Here is an 18,895-nt window from a genome sequence, read left to right as displayed (position 1 = left end):
TTTTAAATAATATACTGTAAAATGTTAATTCAGATAAATAAATAAATAAAATATGGCAATATAGTTAAATGTTTTTTGTACATTCTTAAACCGAATAAACATGAATAAATATTGACCTTGACAACTGTATGAAATAAAATTTTTATGTTTTTGTATATTTTATGTTATTTAAGTGAATATTTAGTTATGGTTTAACTACAATGAACCTGATTTTAATGTTGAATAATATCACGTACAAATAAAAAGGGACATATTTCTGATTTGGTGTTGGTAAAAGAAGGTTGGGAAACATTGTGACTTTGCTTCCTAATACCCAAATCGAGCAGGCTGACAGGACAAATACAAAAACAACAAAATACCAAGCAAAATCACCTTTATAACAGAATATGATATTTCCACTGAGAACCGAACAGAAACTCCAGTGTCAAATAAAGCAATATAATTACAGTCTGTGAATCCACAGTCCAGTCAGAACTCTTTATTTGCTTCAAAAATGGTTGCATCAGTCACATAATACTCAGATATGATTTACTCCGTACTGATTTGAAGAGATTTTATTAAATGGATGTGTTGGACTTTTGTGGCTCTGTGATGTCCAGAAAACATGGCTCTTTTGTCAGGAATGGTGTAGTGTTTGGTATTGCATCAATTAAAGCATTTTTAAATCAGTAATAAAGAAAAAAATTAAATGATGAACTAAGTCAAATCATGCAACTCACTAAACATTTAGAAACCACTCAAGTGCTAAGACACCGTAAAATGAATGTGACTATTTGATACAACATCATTCAGCACAACTGTTGGAGGCTTTCGCGAATCTCTTTCTGGGCAATCCAAAAATACAATATTTACCAGAAATATAGCCTGACATGAATCATATATTTGATCAAAGGCTCAGAATATGCTACATTTGATTAGTTTAACAGAAAATAATAATCGTTACAAAACGAATACATGACTTGCACAAGCCGTTACGTTAATACTAAACGAAGACAATCTCCTAAATACTGCTATATACATTTTTATAGACTATTAGAGTGAATTCACAAGTTGTCTATTTTTTTTTTTTTTTTTAGAACAAGTAAAAAAATAACACTTCGTGGACCGTTCTGTTGTTTTAAAACATTATGCATCTCACAGACACAGAACAGGACACATGGCACGAACTCACTGCAGAACACTGAGATATGCTCCATAAATCAAACTCTGTATTTCATAAAAGCATGGAAATCGTCATGTGTCCAAGTATCAGCAATACCAATGAGCTGGGCTTCTGCTTTGAACAAGGCTTTACTGGCTCGTCCTTGTCATCAAGGCACACACTTTCACTTTTCCTTGGCGAACAGGTGTTTGTTTAGCAGCTCGAGCTTAGGAAGTGCAAACATGTGATGCATGCATGTAAGAGCATCCAGCATGAACGAGTCGATATGGTGACAAACGGAGAGCGGCGTGGAACGGAGGAGGATCTTTAGGAGTGTTTTATAGTGTATTTGCCTTTCTGGAGCTGAGAGATGTAAAGCTTTGATTTGCTGCCATCCAGACGTTTGTACCAAACCTCATCGTGGTTAATCGTGGTTATCGTGGCACTGGAGGAAATAAAAAAGCAAAAAATTTAACGAAAAAGAGTAACGTTTTGATGGTGTAGATCCTAAAATGATTGAACTTTTTGATCTGTAAACTGCCATCACTTCTCATTTCCATCATAACCTTCTTTAGATGAACGGGATTGTGCTTTTAAAACATTTCATATCATGGTAACTAGACTATAACGTGATTCTTTGTTATTTAAAAAAATGCTTTCCACGTAATGTCAATAAGCACCTCAGAAAAAAAAGTAATACCATGTAGAGATTTACTTTGTAATTATTTGTATAAATATATGGCAACCCTATGAAACTCTATAAACTTGAACTCTATAAAATGAGACAAAAGAGCTAAAAAAAAAAGAAATAAATGAAAATGTTTTTAAAAGTTCTTATGTAAAGTAAAAAGAATACTTTATTTTTTACAATTGCATGGGGGACAAGCCCAAAAATAGACACATTCTGCCAAATTTAACAATTTAACACAAAAAATGTCCAAATAAGTGAAATGAATTTTTTTTTTAAATTGTATCAACAATGTAATTATAGTACAAAAATGTTGTTGTGTTTTTGAAAGAAGCCTCATATACTCACCAAGGCTTTATTAATTTGTTCAAAAATACATTAAACCGCAATATTGTGAAATATACATTTTAAAATGGTTTTTGTTTTTTTAGAATGCAATTTATTACTGTTATAGTAAAGATGAATTTTCAGCATCCTTTAGAAATCATAATATGATAATTTGCTGCTCAAGAAAAATTTCTTATTGTTATTATCAATGTTGGGAACAGTTGGCCAGCTTTATATATATATATATATATATAATTTGTTCTTTTTTTTTTTTTTTTTTAGAGAAAGTAAAAAATAATGTGTCCTTGATGAATAAAAGTGGTCATTTAAAAATAATCTAGATTTCTTTTCTTTTTTATAAAGCAATTTAGAAGATAAATCACTCTTGGGGACAGAAAAGTTGCTTAATCACCCATGTGTAAACACACACACACACACACACACACACCTGGTGGGGTACTCGTCCTTCCTGTTGATACATATGGCCTGACCTCGGCTGTACCATTTGTTGTCATAGAACAGGCGTCCATCCTCTGATCGGGCAACATGATGCTGTCTTTCTGCTTTCAAAGGAGCTGATACACACAAAGTTCAGAGACCTGAAGTGCTTTTCAGTCTTTACAGGCTGATACAGAGATTTTACACACAAAAATATAAAACAAAACAATGCTCAAAATCCTTCTTTGTTACACACTTTCAAATGACAACGAACATTCAATTCCTACGAATATTTAGAACATGGCCTTCTTTCTCTGTAAATTAAATTTATGCATTTAGCAGACACTTTTATCCAAAGCGACGTACAGTGCATTCAGGCTATACATTTTTACCCATCATGTGTTCCCGGGGAATCGATGGTGCAATGCTCTACCAATTGAGCTACAGGAACACTATGTGTTAAATGAAGGGTGCACACTATTGCTTAAAAAAAAAAAAAAAAAAAAAAAATTACTACTTTAGTAGAAGCACTTTTTAATTTGAACTAGCCCCTCATGATGACTGCACCACGTTATGTACAAGAAGCTGCAAAGGACACAGGTGCAAGTGGAATGCAAAAAACATGGTGGCATTATATAACAGGCAATATATTGCATCACTGAAAATGACTGAGGTTATGTACATATATTGTGCAATAAGCAAAAAGATTGATTATTGCGACAGGCCTACTTACCATCAACTTTTACTCTATGAGGACCCACTGAAGCCATTGCCTATGGAAAACCAAGTAGTTTATTAATGGAAATAATTAATATTAATTAATTATTAATATTGCAGGAATGCACCAGGATTTGTCTTTAAAGCAATGATCTTCAACATGATGTCAGCCAATTTAATGCTTATAACAATAATGACTAATTTGCAGATTATTATTAAGATGTTTAACATGTAAAAACTGAGATCCGAATGATATGAGAAATCCAAATAAATAAAGAGTTGATGTGAAATAACCTTTCTTATGGCAGTCCAGTCTTCAAGTATATCCAGGTCTTGCAGCATGTAAACAATGTATGGTCGTGGGACGGCTCAGGAAACCAATGTTATAGCAATAAAGCAAATGCCTTCAGATGTACAGCACTAGTTACTACATAAAGGATATCGGACACAACCACAGGTTTCTTCTTCTTTCCAGGACTGAGGGGATCCTTCTTTTTATTCTTCTTAGACTGCAGACCATCATTCCACAGTTCTGGTGCAGAAGCACATCAACGAATTATAAGTGAATCAGATGTTTACATTTACAGTTTGCCATCTGTATTTACCTGAAGTTATATCAATACTGTGTCTGTCCTCCTCCAGTCGTCTGATCTTCTCCTCTAGTTCACCCTGAACCGTGTCGAAAAGCAGGAGCTTCTCACTCTGTGGAAACACGTCATGGATATTGAACATTAAACCTCGGTGAGAAATCGAACAGATTAAAGAAGGAGGGCAGTCTTTAAGCAAGAGAAGACCACCACAGATGTTGTCCTGGGCTCTGTGAATTTTACCTCCCAATGCTGGCTGGCTGCTTGCATCTCACAGTCGTATTTGTTTCTAACAGATTCAAGGCAGAGCTCACGGTAGATCCCTGAAATAATAAACATGAGCAAACAGTGACTGAAGCCATCACAATACCATCAGAAAATCAAACTGAAGATTGGAGAAAGCTAAAATGCATCACTGTGTGCTGCACCTAAAACAAAGCTCTGCTAATAGTAGGAGACGTTACATTTTTACATTTAAAAAAACATTTGAAAATGTAATAATGTTACAACTGTTATAACTCTATTTTTGATCAAATTAATACGGCTGTGATGAGCTTAACAGACTTTCAGAAACATCTTACAAAACCAAGCATTTGACCAACATCTACAACCAGTTAACCAAGGTCATCTGTTAGACGTAGATGCAAAATATAGGCTACTGTTTAATGTAAGCATTATAATTGTATGTAAATATATTACAGTGATATGATACTACAGTACATTATTAGCCAAGCTTTAAATGCAACACTCCTGAACTGAAACAGGTTGAAGGCCACTGCTTTACAGTGTAATATAACAAACAAACGCGATGACACATCCTGTAAACTACAGAGTTTAAATACTTCAGTAATGCCTAATGTTTGTCTGGAGCTGACCTGCAACTTTGGTTCGGATCTGCATGTTCTCCTGCAGGGTGGCCAGGGGTTCGAGGTACTCCAGAGCACTGCCAGCAATCACTTCTTGCAGTTTAAGATCCACCTGACTCAGTCTCTCCTTATACAAACTAAAGAGGGACATAACATACTGGCGGGAGTCTTTACATGAAATCTGTGACCATGGACCACAAAACCATTTATACATCTTCTGAAAGCTGAATAAAAAAAGCTTTCCATTGGTGTGTGGTTCGTTAGGATCAGACAATATTTGAAAATCTGGAATCTGAGGGAACAAAAAATCTAAATACTAAGAAAATCGCTTTTAAAGTTGTCCAAATGAAGTTCTTAGCAAGGCATATTACTAATCAAAAAATTAGTTTTGATATATTTACGCTAAAAAATTAACTAAATATCTTTATGGAACATGATCTTTACCTAATATCCTTACGATTTTTTTGCATCAAAGAAAAATGCAATGATTTGTTGGCTATAACTACAAATAAACACGTGCTACTTAAGACTGGTTTTTGTGCTCCAGGGCCACATAAGGCAGGTTTTCATGACATCACTTACTGATCCTTCAGGTCTGTGAACTGCTTCTCAAGATTAGTCATCTCATCCAAACACTCCATGCGCCTTCTTTCACAGTCTTCATCATCCATGTCTGCAAGAACATCACCCTGATGTTACTCTCACACACAGACACAACATAAGGCTCGTGCAGTGTCCTTCTGTGACGTTACCTGAAGTGTCTCCATCTTCAGACGCGCTCGAGCTCACCGAGTCCTCTTCGTCGGAGCTGCTGGCCTCTTGCTCGGGATAGTCCACGTCCATTTCTTCGTGGCTATTCTCTTTTCTATCTCGCGGGTGAACTGGCATCCTATATGAAATATTTGATACAGTAAACAACCCACTGAGATGTAGACGACAGCACCGCTCGGAGAAGAAAATCACGTTTCAAACATGGAGTCCTGGATGACCAATCATCAGGCTGCTAGACATGTGACTTCATTAATCCTGTAAACTCATTGGTCAGATTCTGTTTACGCATAATCCGGTGCATGATGGGATATGTAGTATTTTAATTTGAATGGCGTACTAAAATTGCAAAAGCATCACTCACTATACGCACACACACGCTTTTATAGATATTTGTGTTATTTTCTGTCAGGCAACAATGCATTAGTAGATTTAAACACATTAACATTATATTTAATCATTTAGCAGACGCTTACAAAGCGATTTATAAATAAGGACAATGGAAGCAATCACAATCAACACAAGATTCAAACAGAAAAGAATAGTGTGAGCAGTCTTTTTTTATAGAAAACAAGCAGTTATAAAAACAAATAGATAAAGTAAAAGTCATGTTTTTATATATATAAAAAAGAAAACAAATCGTTAAAATAGAATTAGAATAGATTGTTCTAGAGTTAAAGGGTCAAATAAAGAAAACATACTTAAAACAAATGTAATTCAAGTTGATCATACGTCCTCTCTTTGAAAATGTCCTGGCCAGGATTTCTAAATTGCGTAAAATGTCCGGCTTTGGATTTGTTTTCGTATTGTTTTAATACTTGCTGAAAGTAATGACTGAAAAGCGGTTTGACCAATAGCGTGCAGGCATCGTATTTAATCGACCAATCGTGGCCCGCGAGAGGGTGGGATCTATGTAGAACGGTCACATCAACGGAGTAACGCACCTACTTGCAAATATGCGTAGGACTGCTACATACACTGTATAAGGACTGTAGAATGCAAATCAATTGGAAAACAAAACCAAAACTCGTACAGTTTAGGTAATGGAGAAATCCCGGCCAGGACATTTCTAGAAAAATAAGGCTTTTAGTTCAGCGTCATGAGATGTGAATGCGCTTAAATGGAATTTAAGTTAATGCCTTGAGTGTATATAAACTTGAGTGTCAACCAACAGAGAGCGCTGTCTGCAAACATATAGCATTCACAATTCATTCATTCAAATTCCTTACATTGAGACTAATGTGGTTTATCAGGCAAAACCTTTCTATTTTGCAATCAATCGTAAGACTCTATGAGCAGGCTTTGAACATATTTGATAAAATATCTAATTCATATCATCATTGTGAAATTCTAACTAAATATGGGGTTTTACGTAATATGATTACATTTGCAGATATTTTACTTGTGTTCAAAATTCTGCATGGTTTAGGTCCGCTTACACTTAATACATTTATTAGGAAAAATGTGAATTATTTTACTAGAGCCACTAGAGGGGACTGTATAATACCATATAGAGTAGTACATACTTGGAATACTATACACATAGAATTAGGAAATATTACATCTCTTGCTCTTTTTTCTGAATCTGTAAAAGGGTGGTTATTGGATAATCAAATATGACCTCAAAATTTGAAGTAGGCTAGTGTTTTTTTTATTTTCTTAATTTTTTAAATTGTATTTTGGTTTTTGTAATATGTTTGTTTCTGCTTTGTGTGTTTGTGGATTATGTTTCTTACCATCAACCTGCAAGGGACTGCAGATTAAAATTTGCCTGAATGACTAAATCTGGCACATTTACATGGTGGACTTGTTTGCTCATGTTGTTTAATGTGTACTGTCCCTTTAAAAAAAAAACAAAAACAAATAAAACCAATAGTGCACTGCAAAGTCCTCACAATATACACCGGCATTTAAAAGTTTCAATCAAATCAAAATCACTCACTCATTCCTTTCTGTTACTTATTTTCATCATGCAGCTCAAATTTGATATGGCCTTTGTCCCGAGAAGCCCACATTGGCCTTAAATATATATTCTGAAAGTTCAAGAAGATGATTGATGATAAAGAATGAATGATGAAAATGATAAAGAGGCGTCAGCATGACTTGTAATGAGGCTATTTTTCCTCTGCTAAAATTCCACCTGCATGTGCTTAATCATACTGACAGAATGATACTGACAGAATCATACTGACCAGAAGTCAGCTGAAAACAGTTGTATTAGTCAAATTAGTATATTTCACTACTGTTGAAACAAATCTCAAAAGTGCATCTTTTAAATGTTAAGGAATAGATGCATTTGTGCAACATTTGAAAAAGATTCACTCATATCTCGAAAGACTGACATCGACATACCACAATGGCTTCACAAAGTTCTTCATCTACAGGTCAATTAATTTATAACTAATTTAATCATGATCTAAAGCAGTGGTTCTCTGACTTTTTTTTTTTTTTTACTCCAAGGCCCAATATTGTCCATAACAATTATTCCTATCTGTAAGACATTTCCTCTGGCTTTTCTGCTGTAACTGAAAACAGTGCTTGTTTTAAAACTTTTTTTGTAAAAATGATTATTAACAGTAACTAGAAGTGTTAATACAGTTAATTTAACGTTAATTAATCAATAATTGTTTTTTTGCTTCCAGGTAGTAAAAGATACACCCTTCAGTTAACAAAACAATAGTTATTGACGTTTTTTTTTTAATAAAATCTAATGGGCGGCTATGGATTTCTAGTGACTTCTACATGTTTTGTGTTGTCCAGCAAACTCCAGTCAGTATCTCCTGTCCAGTCATCAGCCTGAATGGAGGTCTTCATGCTCACCTGTCGTGTTCATGATGACCAACACTAGAGCTTATGTTTACGTCATCTCAGGTAAAACCTAAGCACTGTACAGTATACATGATTTAAACTTACTGTTCTTCAATATCACACTGCCTGATTGTTTTCTTCAGGCGGCTGCTGCTCTCTTCAGCCCACGGCTCAACCTGTGACCGAACAGGTTTCCTCATCTGTCAAGTGTGAGAGCGAGTGGAAGTGAGCACAGATGTTAGACATCAGTGATATAGGTTACCTTTGTGTGTTGAACTTGGCTGGTGATTTGATTTTGATACACTGCATCTTCTGTAGCCCAGAGAGGACTGTTTCCAGCATCAGTATGCTTTCTTTATGCTGCGGCTGCTGCAAACCCAACAGAGAAAACAGTGAATATGACCCAGAACGCTGTGAATGAGACACTCTCAAAAAGACATGGCCTTTACCATCCCTTACAAAACAAAAAATATTGAAATAAACTGGCAAATAAAATATAATATATTAAATAATAAATTTCCATACATGTAAAGCATGTGCTTATATTTTTCTATATACTGCAATGTGCATGGACCATTTATGGCTATACTGAGCTTTTAATGTATAATATGTAGCACTTTACAATGAGGTTGATTAGTTAACATTAAAATCAATCAGTGCATTAATTAAAATTAACTAACAATGAGCAATACATTTGTTACAGTGTTTAATAATCTTTGCTAATGTTAATTAATACAAATTCAACTGCTCATTGTTAGTCTGTGTTAGCCTAGGTCCATTAATTAATATTAACAGATGAAACTTTGGATTTTAATAATGTATGTTGCAATTAAAGGGTTAGTTCACCCAAAAATTAAAATAAATGACTCACCCTGAAGTCATCCTAGGTGTATATGACTTTCTTCTTTCAGACGAATCCAGTTGGAGTTATATAAAAACATTTTTTTTTATTTTATATACATTTTATAAATAATTATATTTTATATTTCAAGTTTTTTAATGGCACTCAGCGGGAATTGCATGCATCAGTCCAAAAGAAGTGAAATAAAAAGTGCCCATCTATAATAAAAGTGTCTCAAACGGCTCTGGGGGATGAACAAAGGCTTCCTGTAGCGAATCGATGCATTTTTGTAAGAAAAATAAACATATGTGACCCTGGAGCACAAAACCAGTCTTAAGTCGCATGAAGTTATTTTGTAAATTTCCAACTGTAAATATATCCAAATTTTTTGTTTAGTAATATGCATTTATAAGAATTCATTTGAACAGCTTTAAAGGCGATTTGTTCAACATTTTGATTTTATTTGCACCCTCAATTAGTTGTATCTCGGCCAAATATTGCCCAAAATAAACCATACATCAATGCAAAGCTTATTTATTCTTATTTATTTATTCAAAAATTAGGACTGGTTCTGTGGTCTAGGTTCACATATTTAAAATTTAACAACCACTTGAATCACTGTTTTACACGGAGGCAGTTCTGGTTGAATTGCGTATGAAGTCAACTTTGCTTCTAACCCTTTAATATGAATGAGTGAATATAGTTTCTTTTTTCATTTTTACTGTATTTTTCAATGTTAGTTTGTAAACTAATGTAGTTAAACAATGTTATCAAATATAGCTACAGCCTACAGAGATATGGATAAATATCACAATGTATATATTTTCTTCATTACTGTGTACATATAATGCACATGTACCATATCTTTTCACCTGAACATCTATATATTGTGAATTACTGAATACAAAATGACATAAATTAATATACTATATACAAATAAATTCACATATTTTAAGTATACATGAAAAGTGGGAGTTCCTTATTATTTAATATATTGTACTATAGTAATACAATATGATATTTAATACATTTTTAATATACATAAAATAATTTAATACATTGATTATTAATATAAAAATGCTTAATGGATTGTGGTGTAATATATAATGATTTTTACTTCATTTTTAGGTTGAACTGTCAAAATGTCTCACTGTTTTGATGCTGCTGTATGTCTAGTGTGAATGTAAAGACTGAAATTAAACTTATATTATGACATTATTATCCTGCAAAAACAACTTTTTTTTAATATACTGTAATTCATATACAATTTTAGCCTACTTTTTTTCTTACACACTAAAACCATTTCAAATCCAAACAGGTATAGCTTAAACATTATATGCACGCACACAATACAATTATATGAAAATTGTATCACACATTGTACAATATTTGATTTTATGTTGATTTTTGAGTTGTAGGCTACAACTACAGCATCTACAAAATCTGCAGATATGTTTGTAGAGACCCTGTGAATGGAAAGTCTCTGTGACCTTTGCTCCACACTGCATCACTTACAGCACTTACTGTATAATGTTTTCCTTCATAACAACAATTGACAAATACGAAGACCTTTATATTGTATCTTACACGAAACATAAGATCTGCTCTTGCTGACTCATATGAAGATGAATGGTAGGCATAAAAGTGTGGAAAAGGCCGCTGGGTTTTGTTGTGTCACGTACAGAGAATACTCAAAAAACAGTGTGCAGATCAGATTTGCGTCACCGATGCTCATTTAGTCCATTTTGCATCATCACACCATATTTACAGGAAACTGCTGTACGTTTAGAAAATATGACAAACTGTCTTGAACATCTATGTGCTTAATGTGCAAGTGTGGTGCGTTCACACTGATGTGTTGTGCATGATGTGATAAAATATGTGTAAAGCAAACAAAACCTGAAATTAAACGGGACATTTTAGGATTGGAAAATATTTTGACAAAGAAAAGTACAAGTAAAAATCAAATGCAAAAACCCCCCCAAAGAAACTGATGCTATACTTTTCACTTAATGCGCATAATAATAATAATAATAATAATAATAATAATAATAATAATAATAATAATAAGAAGAAGAAGAAGAAGAAGAAGAAGAAGAAGAAGAAGAAGAAGAAGAATATTTTTTGTTATATATTATTTTTTTACAAACAAACAAAACCTACCCTTCCCAACAGTTGACATACACAATGAACAAAAAAGATCAACATTTATGTGCATTTTCCAATTCAACTTTTTATTAATTGTTCATGATAATAATAATAATAATTTATTATTATTTACAAATAAACAAAACCTCCCCTTTCCTCATGCATTTGATGTACAAAATGAACAAAAAAGAATAAAACTAATTAAAATTTTCAAATCAAATTTTTTACTCGTGTATAATAATAATAATACTACTAATAATAATAATAATAATAATAATAATGGTTGTTATATTATTGTTATTATTTACAAAAAAACAAAACTTCCCCTTCCCCACAGTTGACGAACAAAATGAACAAAAAAAGTATGTTCATTTGCCAATACAGCTTTTTTGTCATTGTTTATAATATTTATAATAATAATAATAATTTATTATTATTATTATTTACAAACAAACAAAACCTACACTGTAAAAACATTCAGTAAAATTTACTGTAAAAATAAAATAAATAGCAACATTATAGGTTTCACAGTTTTAACTTAAATTTACAGTTAAGTACCGTAATTTAATTAACTGATATAGGGCCCTATCTTGCACCCAGCGCAATTGACTTTGTACACCGACGCATGTGTCATTGCTATTTTGCACCCGCGCAAAGCGCGCTTTTTCCTCCGCAGAAGCACGTCGCTAAACTAGTGAATGAACTTGCGTTCCCTGGGCGGTTCAGCGCAAAAAAGGAGGCGTGTTGTATGGGGATGGGAGAAACCCACCCAAAATAGCGTCATGATTTCCGTCATCTCATGTGTTAATATTTTTTTAGTGTAACAATTTATGATTTGCAAAAATGCACGTTGTGCACGCTACACATTATGGTCAAGCATGCGCCCCTAAAATAGCATAATGAACAACGCGCAACGCGCCACTGACTTTAGACTAGGTTTTTTCTGGTCAGTGGCGCAATTGTTTAATGGAACAGCAAAATAGCACCAGGGATTGTTTGCGCCGGAACACGCCTCCTTTTTTGCGCTGAACCGCCCAGGGAGCGCAAGTTCATTCACTAGTTTAGCGACGTGCTTCTGCGGAGGAAAAAGCGCGCTTTGCGCGGGTGCAAAATAGCAATGACACATGCGTCGGTGTACAAAGTCAATTGCGCTGGGTGCAAGATAGGGCCCCTAGTCTAAAGTCAGTGGCGCGTTGCGCGTTGTTCATTATGCTATTTTAAGGGCGCATGCTTGACCATAATGTATAGCGTGCACAACGCGCATACACTTTGCTCATGTAATCTACACAGATGCAACAGTTATTTTTGCAAATCATAAATTGTTACACTAAAAAAAATATTAACACACGAGACGACGGAAATCATTGTGGTGTATTTTGGGTGCGCCTGGTAAATACGCCATAATAATAGCAATCCATAATGGAACTTGCGCACCTGTTTTTAAAGGGAATGTTGGATGACGCTCTGATTGGTTTATTTCACGTTACGCCCAAACCACACCTATGAATAATGAAGCTACTTCAGACCAACCCACTTTAGATTTGCGCCGGGCGCAAGAGCCATTTATCCCGCCGGGAAAATAGCAACAGCGCCGAGACCCGCCCACAAAGTTACTTGCGCTTCGCGCTTTGACGCTTGCGTTTCAGATCGTTAAAATAGGGCCCCTTATGTTAATATACCAACCTACTGAAATCTTTTTCTACCAAATGCAGGTTTTGATGAGAAAGTCACATGATGAACCAAAGCAAAACAACACACACATATATATATATATATATATATATATATATATATAAAATAATAATAAAAAACATCACATTTGAAATGAAATGCAGGGAATTCTGGGAATGTCAATTAACGGTAATTTACTATCTATAGTAGGGGAATTTAACCGTTAACCATTTAAAGGTTTTTACTTCAGCATTTTTACAGTCTTTTACCATTCAATTCACCATTTTTTACAGTATACCCTTCCTGCATAAAATGAACAAAAATAATAAAATAGATGTATATTTTCCAATTCAACTTTTTATGCAATATGAATAAAAAGATGTTGTGTCATTTATTTATTTTACAAACAATCAAAACCTTTGTTGTAAAATTCAATTTCAAAGGCTAAATTTCATTTTTAAGTTTTCAGTTCAGCTTTTCATTATGTGCATAATATTTGAATAATAATACTAGGTACTAATACTGATGAAGACGACTACGGCTAACCCTACTACTGATAATAATTAATATGCATTAATTCATTCATTCAGTCCAACAAAACCCCTTTGTTCCTCATGTAGAAATAAAAAATAAGAATTACATTTGTTAAACCCGTGCAAGCCCTTCTGCACTGTGTCAGCTGACAGCGTGAAAAAGCGACACAAAAGTAACTTGTCATTCTACATTCCATACGAATTTAAAAAAAAGTGACAATTAATTACCTTTAGTAACAAAACATTCAAACACATGGCTATTGAAACTGGTTGGTCGTTAGGAGGAGACGCGTAGGTGGATCTCACACAGCAGGTTCTGAAACGAGTGGGGTTTTAAGGGTTTTCCTGGAATGTGTACACACTCAAACCTTCTCAGGATTCTCGCTCAATGTTTATTCGTGGACTTGTGCAGAGAGTCTCAGAGACAGAAGCTGGACTGTGACTCAGTGTTCAGGCTAAGAAGAGGTCTACCCCAGAGTAAAGCAGCCCACGCACTGATCTTTAAAGCGTTGTCAGACTAAGAATAGTGGGCCAAACTGTCGTCCCACACCTGGACCTCCCAAAACTCCCTCCATTCAGAACACAACTAAATCCTCTGCATATGCATGAAAAACAGACCGAGGCTTTAGAAACATTTCACGCATACCGTACATTCAGTACAGCAACACCAACATGGACTGCATCCAAATTTTCCAATTGGAACAGTATGTGCATTCAAGTTCAAACCTGTAACAATTCAGGGAATGTTCGTGTGTGACTCTCCTTTTGCTGAACTTCTACTTATGAAACAATGTTTGGAATTCATAAGCGTCATTTCAATTATGCATTTCAATTGCTTCATAACAAACCAAGCAGAACACTGCAAGGTGTGACTATCTTGATGCATGTCACGGTATCGCCACAGTGACATAAGCGCTGTTGCTAGAAACAGTTGCTATGTTATGGCTCCTCCTTTATGCAAACAGAGCTACAGTGGTTTCCAGTGCAAATGTCCCAGGTGAAGAAAGGTAAAGCAGACAGTATCGTATAAATTCAAGCTTCATTTACTTGGAGTTTCTGTAGCAGTTTTTTTTATTGGCCTATCCGTTTGTCTAGCTCTGTTTGAAGAGGTTGATATGAAACCAGACTGCAGTTCATGCCTTTGTTCTCTACTGAAAAGAAGGCAAATGCATATTTTCTGTCATGCAAATAAGTGTAAATTAGTTCCACTGTAACAATAGAAAAGCATGTTTTACAGGAAACTGCTTTCTACTTCAAAATGTCACGTTTAACTCATTGTGAAATTATCTGTAAAATTTACTAGCAATTTCTGAGGTTAAATTGTTAAAATTCCATTGCTTTTTATTCAGCGTTTGAATGCTTTCATTTGTTTGTAATGGAAAATACTAAAAAGATGGTGAAATGTGATGAGTGCCTCTAGAAAGTTTGAAGGGGGATCCCCAGAATAAAGTGCAGGGGAATATGGAGGACCCCCCAAACCTGCATCATGAGGAACATCGAGGGGCCTTCCATGTGGGATGTTTCACTTCAGTTACTTAAAACTGACTCAGCCATGTTCACACTCATATTAGATTAATTCTGAAAAACTTTTTTTTTTTTTTTAAATGTAGAACATTTTATGCACTGTATATAAAAAACCTTTGCATCATAAGGAATTCAAGACTGGCTCCAAGACTATTTGGACATTCACACTAACAATTTCTGAATCTAAGCAAGTGGCATCTGAAAGCAAACAAACACATTAGGGTTTCATTTATTTATTTACTTTTGGGGTTTTTCCTTTTTCATAAGTTTTTGTTATTACATGCAACCATGCAACCATTGATCTGAATTCTGAATTCTAGACGCTTTTCTTTTTTTAAAAGGAAGTGTTTCCCAGATACAGAATTTGTGTCAAGGTGATTTTTGGTGAATGTCTGAATGCAATTCCCCTGTAAGTTCCCACATGCGTCCTATAGCATTATAACCGCATTAACCGCATCCACAAACATGTGCAAATCTGAAATTATTATTTTTTCATTTATTTTAAAGAAATATAACACATTTCAAGCTAAACACATATCCATATATATATATATATATATAATGCTCAGCTTAAACATATTCTATTTATTTAAAATAAATGACAATTAGTACCTACTCTGTTACATAATGCAAAAACAATCACTTTTAGGGTCACTGTACCTCATAATGAAAACGAACAAACAAAAATAAAGTTGATTTCAAGTGCTATTTCTAGCTGCATATATATTTCCTGCATTATTAATAGTCCCCTTCCTCACGGTTTTCATTCATGATCTCTCTTGTCATTCATTTTCCCGCGAGCTTGGTTTACTGTGTAGCCCTGTACCAGGTAGGTTACATTTGAATGTGTAATAGGAAAATACTGGTTTTCATTCTTACTTCGCGGAGTCATCTTGAGGGAAATTCTCTAAATAAAAGCCCGCTACGAGTTCCCCTTTTCAGAGCAGAGTTAAGATAGCTGCGAATGGAAATCCCCCGATGAGCCGCATGGAACCGGAGGCGCAGCTATAAAAGCGCGTCGCGCCGCCCTCCACGCACTTCACTGAAGACTGCGATACAGTGAGCATCGCGATGGATGTACACAGAGCACGCACGACCAACAATCAGGATTGTGATATGGATGAAATGGATATGAAAAACGGGAAAATTCAACACCTGGAGGAGCGCGTCGACAGCGGCGTGGATTCGCTAAAGGAGGACGAGTATAGGAAAATTGTGGAGGAGATGGAGATTTTGCGTTTTGAAGACCCGGTTGCGAATCCAAAGGGGACATGTGAATCTTGGACACAAGAAGTCACTGAGGATGGAGACACGTAAGTGTAATTATTATAATAATATATATATTTTAAAGACAGAAATAATGCAATGCAAGTTTTTTTTATATACATATACATATAAAAAGTGCACAAAGTAACAAATTGAATGCAACTTGCAACAATTATGACCAAAACCTAGTTTAGAGTTTCTAAAATTGTTGTTGATTACATTAAATGAAACAATGCATTTATTGTTAAATTCCCTTCGCATTTTTTTACAATTTCTACTGGGACGAACTGAGCAATTTTGAGTCTACAGCTTGTAATTGTGAACAGAAAAAAACATGCGTTCAATAAGGTTTTAGAGAAGTGATGCAGAAAGTTAAACTTGCGAAATATCGCTAAACTGCGGAAGTAAACAAATCTTGGAGCAGCGCCCAAAGTGGGCGGCGCTTGAGAAGCCGAGTGCGCATGCAGGAAAGTCCCTGGCGCGCGGCCAAGCGCAGATAAAGTATCAGATGTGTGGAGCCACACTGGGTGGAAATAACCTTAAAAAACTCCATTCTTGCGAAACGCCGCCTGCTCGTGCTGTGTGTGCCTTTGCTAAACCACATCCTCTGAGAATGTTCTTAAAATATTTTCTAAAAAAAACACCCTCCCACATTATTTTCCAGGTATCTTCACCTTGCCATCATTCACGAGGCGGAAGATTATGCCATCCAGATGATCAAACAGTGTCATCACGACCCGTTCCTGAACAGGCAGAACAACCAAAGACAGGTAATTGAGCTCTCACACACAACTACTCACTACTACACACCATTGACCTCAAAATAAGAGCCCGACTAAACTCCACCCTCCATCTGCAGACTGCACTGCATCTCGCCGTCATCACAGAACAGCCACACATGGTGGACAGACTGCTAAAGGCCGGCTGTGATCCACGGCTGGTCGATCAGAGTGGAAACACGGCCCTCCACATCGCCTGCAAAAGAGGGTCACTAGCTTGCTTCTCAGTACTGACTCAGATTCAGACCCAGCATCTGCACTCCATTTTCAGCTCCCCAAACTACAGCGGTAAGTCACAGTCTTGAGTACAATTGCAGCACTGTCATTCTTTTTTTATCACAAAAACAAGTTTTTGAGTTAATAAAAGAACATTTTTTTATATACAATGCTTCGTTTTTAATTACAGGACACACGTGTCTCCATATAGCAGCTGTTAATAACTACCTCTCAATGGTGGAGAGTCTGGTCCAGCTCGGGGCGGATGTAAACGCAAAGGTACGGTATAAGTTTAAAACACTCTCCAGCTTCACAAATTACTCTCATATGTGTTTGAAAAGAGAGCTAATGTCTGATTTATTGCGTTTAGGAGCAGTGTAGCGGCCGCACGTCACTCCATTTGGCCGTGGACCTGCAGAACCTGGATCTGGTGCGCACACTCATTGCTCTGGGAGCTAATGTTAACAGTCTTACCTATGGTGGATACACACCATACCACCTGACCTTCGGCCGACAGAACGGCGAGATCCAGAGGCAGCTGTACACCCGGACGGCCCAGGAGCTCAGAGCCATGCCAGAGAGCGAATCAGAGGAGAGCGATGAGGAGTGTGTGTCTGATGAAGACTGTGTAAGTTTCTTTGAGAAACCGCTCCTGAATCTGACATTCCATAGTGAGCCAGTGAAAATCATTTTATAGATCCAGATCGTTTATATTTATGTCTTTCTCGTTTTTTTTTAACAGATGTATGATGACATCCAGTTCTGTGGGAGATAGTCTGGCCCTCAGTACAACATTACCCATAATGCAAAGCAGCAAAGGCTGTAGGTGCTGTCTCAAGGTCTGGGACCCCATATCCTAGGACGCCAATCCCTCGATGGGACTCGGCTAAAGTGGAAAAGAAGAGCTGAGCCCCTCCTGAGGGCATGATAGCGGTGGTGCTGTTCAACATGGAAAGAACCCCAAAGATAGCTGGACCAAAACCGTTAATAATATTTTTGAAGCCAAAGAGTTGGGAAAATATGTATATTTTGTGAATATATAGAGAGATATATTTTTATATTTGTAAATATGTGAACTGAAACACTTGTCGATAATGTTTATAGTCTATATATGACACTGTGAAAGTATTTTTTACATTAAAAACAAAACAAATGACATGAATTCGGAGTTGGGGTGTTTCTTGTATTGAATCTGCTGGAGTGATTTCCAGAAGGCCGGGAAATTTTCTGAGTTGTGAAACTTGTGAAAGAACATGTAAACCCCTGTTGTGGTGGGAATACCAGCCCATGACTTCGGTTTAGAAAAAAAAAGCCCTCAGTGTGTACAGTTACTGTATCATTTCCTTTCTGGAACGCATGAGTCACGTAGATGCGTCACTATAGTTTGAATAAAATTCCTTGGGTCTGCTAAAGTGGAGTCATGAATATCTGACTCACGCTCTGTAAGAAGTTCCCCACAAGAAAGAGAAATAAAGAGCCGACCACTAGAGGAGTGAGGATCATATCCATTATTCATTGCTAGAATTACATTACGTGTGTGTCTGTATGAACAGATCAGACATAAACACATGATAGAT

At 35.7% G+C, this 18,895-nt stretch overlaps 1 protein-coding gene and 1 pseudogene across 1 annotated transcript; one reads left to right on the top strand and one right to left on the bottom strand.

Moving 5' to 3' along the window:
• Positions 1-1,036: 1,036 nt before the first annotated feature.
• On the bottom strand, positions 1,037-6,337 carry LOC113121097 (breast cancer metastasis-suppressor 1-like protein-A; annotated as a pseudogene).
• Positions 6,338-15,977: 9,640 nt separating this feature from the next.
• On the top strand, positions 15,978-18,477 carry LOC113121096 (NF-kappa-B inhibitor alpha-like). The gene is made up of 6 exons (XM_026291337.1): positions 15,978-16,370; positions 16,988-17,093; positions 17,183-17,390; positions 17,509-17,597; positions 17,689-17,946; positions 18,061-18,477. Exons 1-6 carry the CDS (start codon positions 16,129-16,131, stop codon positions 18,091-18,093), a joined length of 936 nt encoding a protein of 311 aa, XP_026147122.1. The 5' UTR covers positions 15,978-16,128; the 3' UTR covers positions 18,094-18,477.
• Positions 18,478-18,895: the final 418 nt, after the last annotated feature.

The sequence above is a fragment of the Carassius auratus genome, chromosome 20 (assembly GCF_003368295.1).
Source record: "Carassius auratus strain Wakin chromosome 20, ASM336829v1, whole genome shotgun sequence".
Lineage (NCBI taxonomy): Eukaryota > Metazoa > Chordata > Actinopteri > Cypriniformes > Cyprinidae > Carassius > Carassius auratus.
This window is presented reverse-complemented; position numbering and strand designations above follow the sequence as displayed.

Bases quoted from the DNA above. Each gene is read 5' to 3' on its own strand.
- LOC113121096 (XM_026291337.1), top strand. From the start codon at position 16,129: ATGGATGTACACAGAGCACGCACGACCAACAATCAGGATTGTGATATG. The intron at 17,094-17,182 runs GTAATTGAGCTC...CTCCATCTGCAG, and splicing joins GGCAGAACAACCAAAGACAG to ACTGCACTGCATCTCGCCGT. The intron at 17,391-17,508 runs GTAAGTCACAGT...TTTTAATTACAG, and splicing joins CAGCTCCCCAAACTACAGCG to GACACACGTGTCTCCATATA.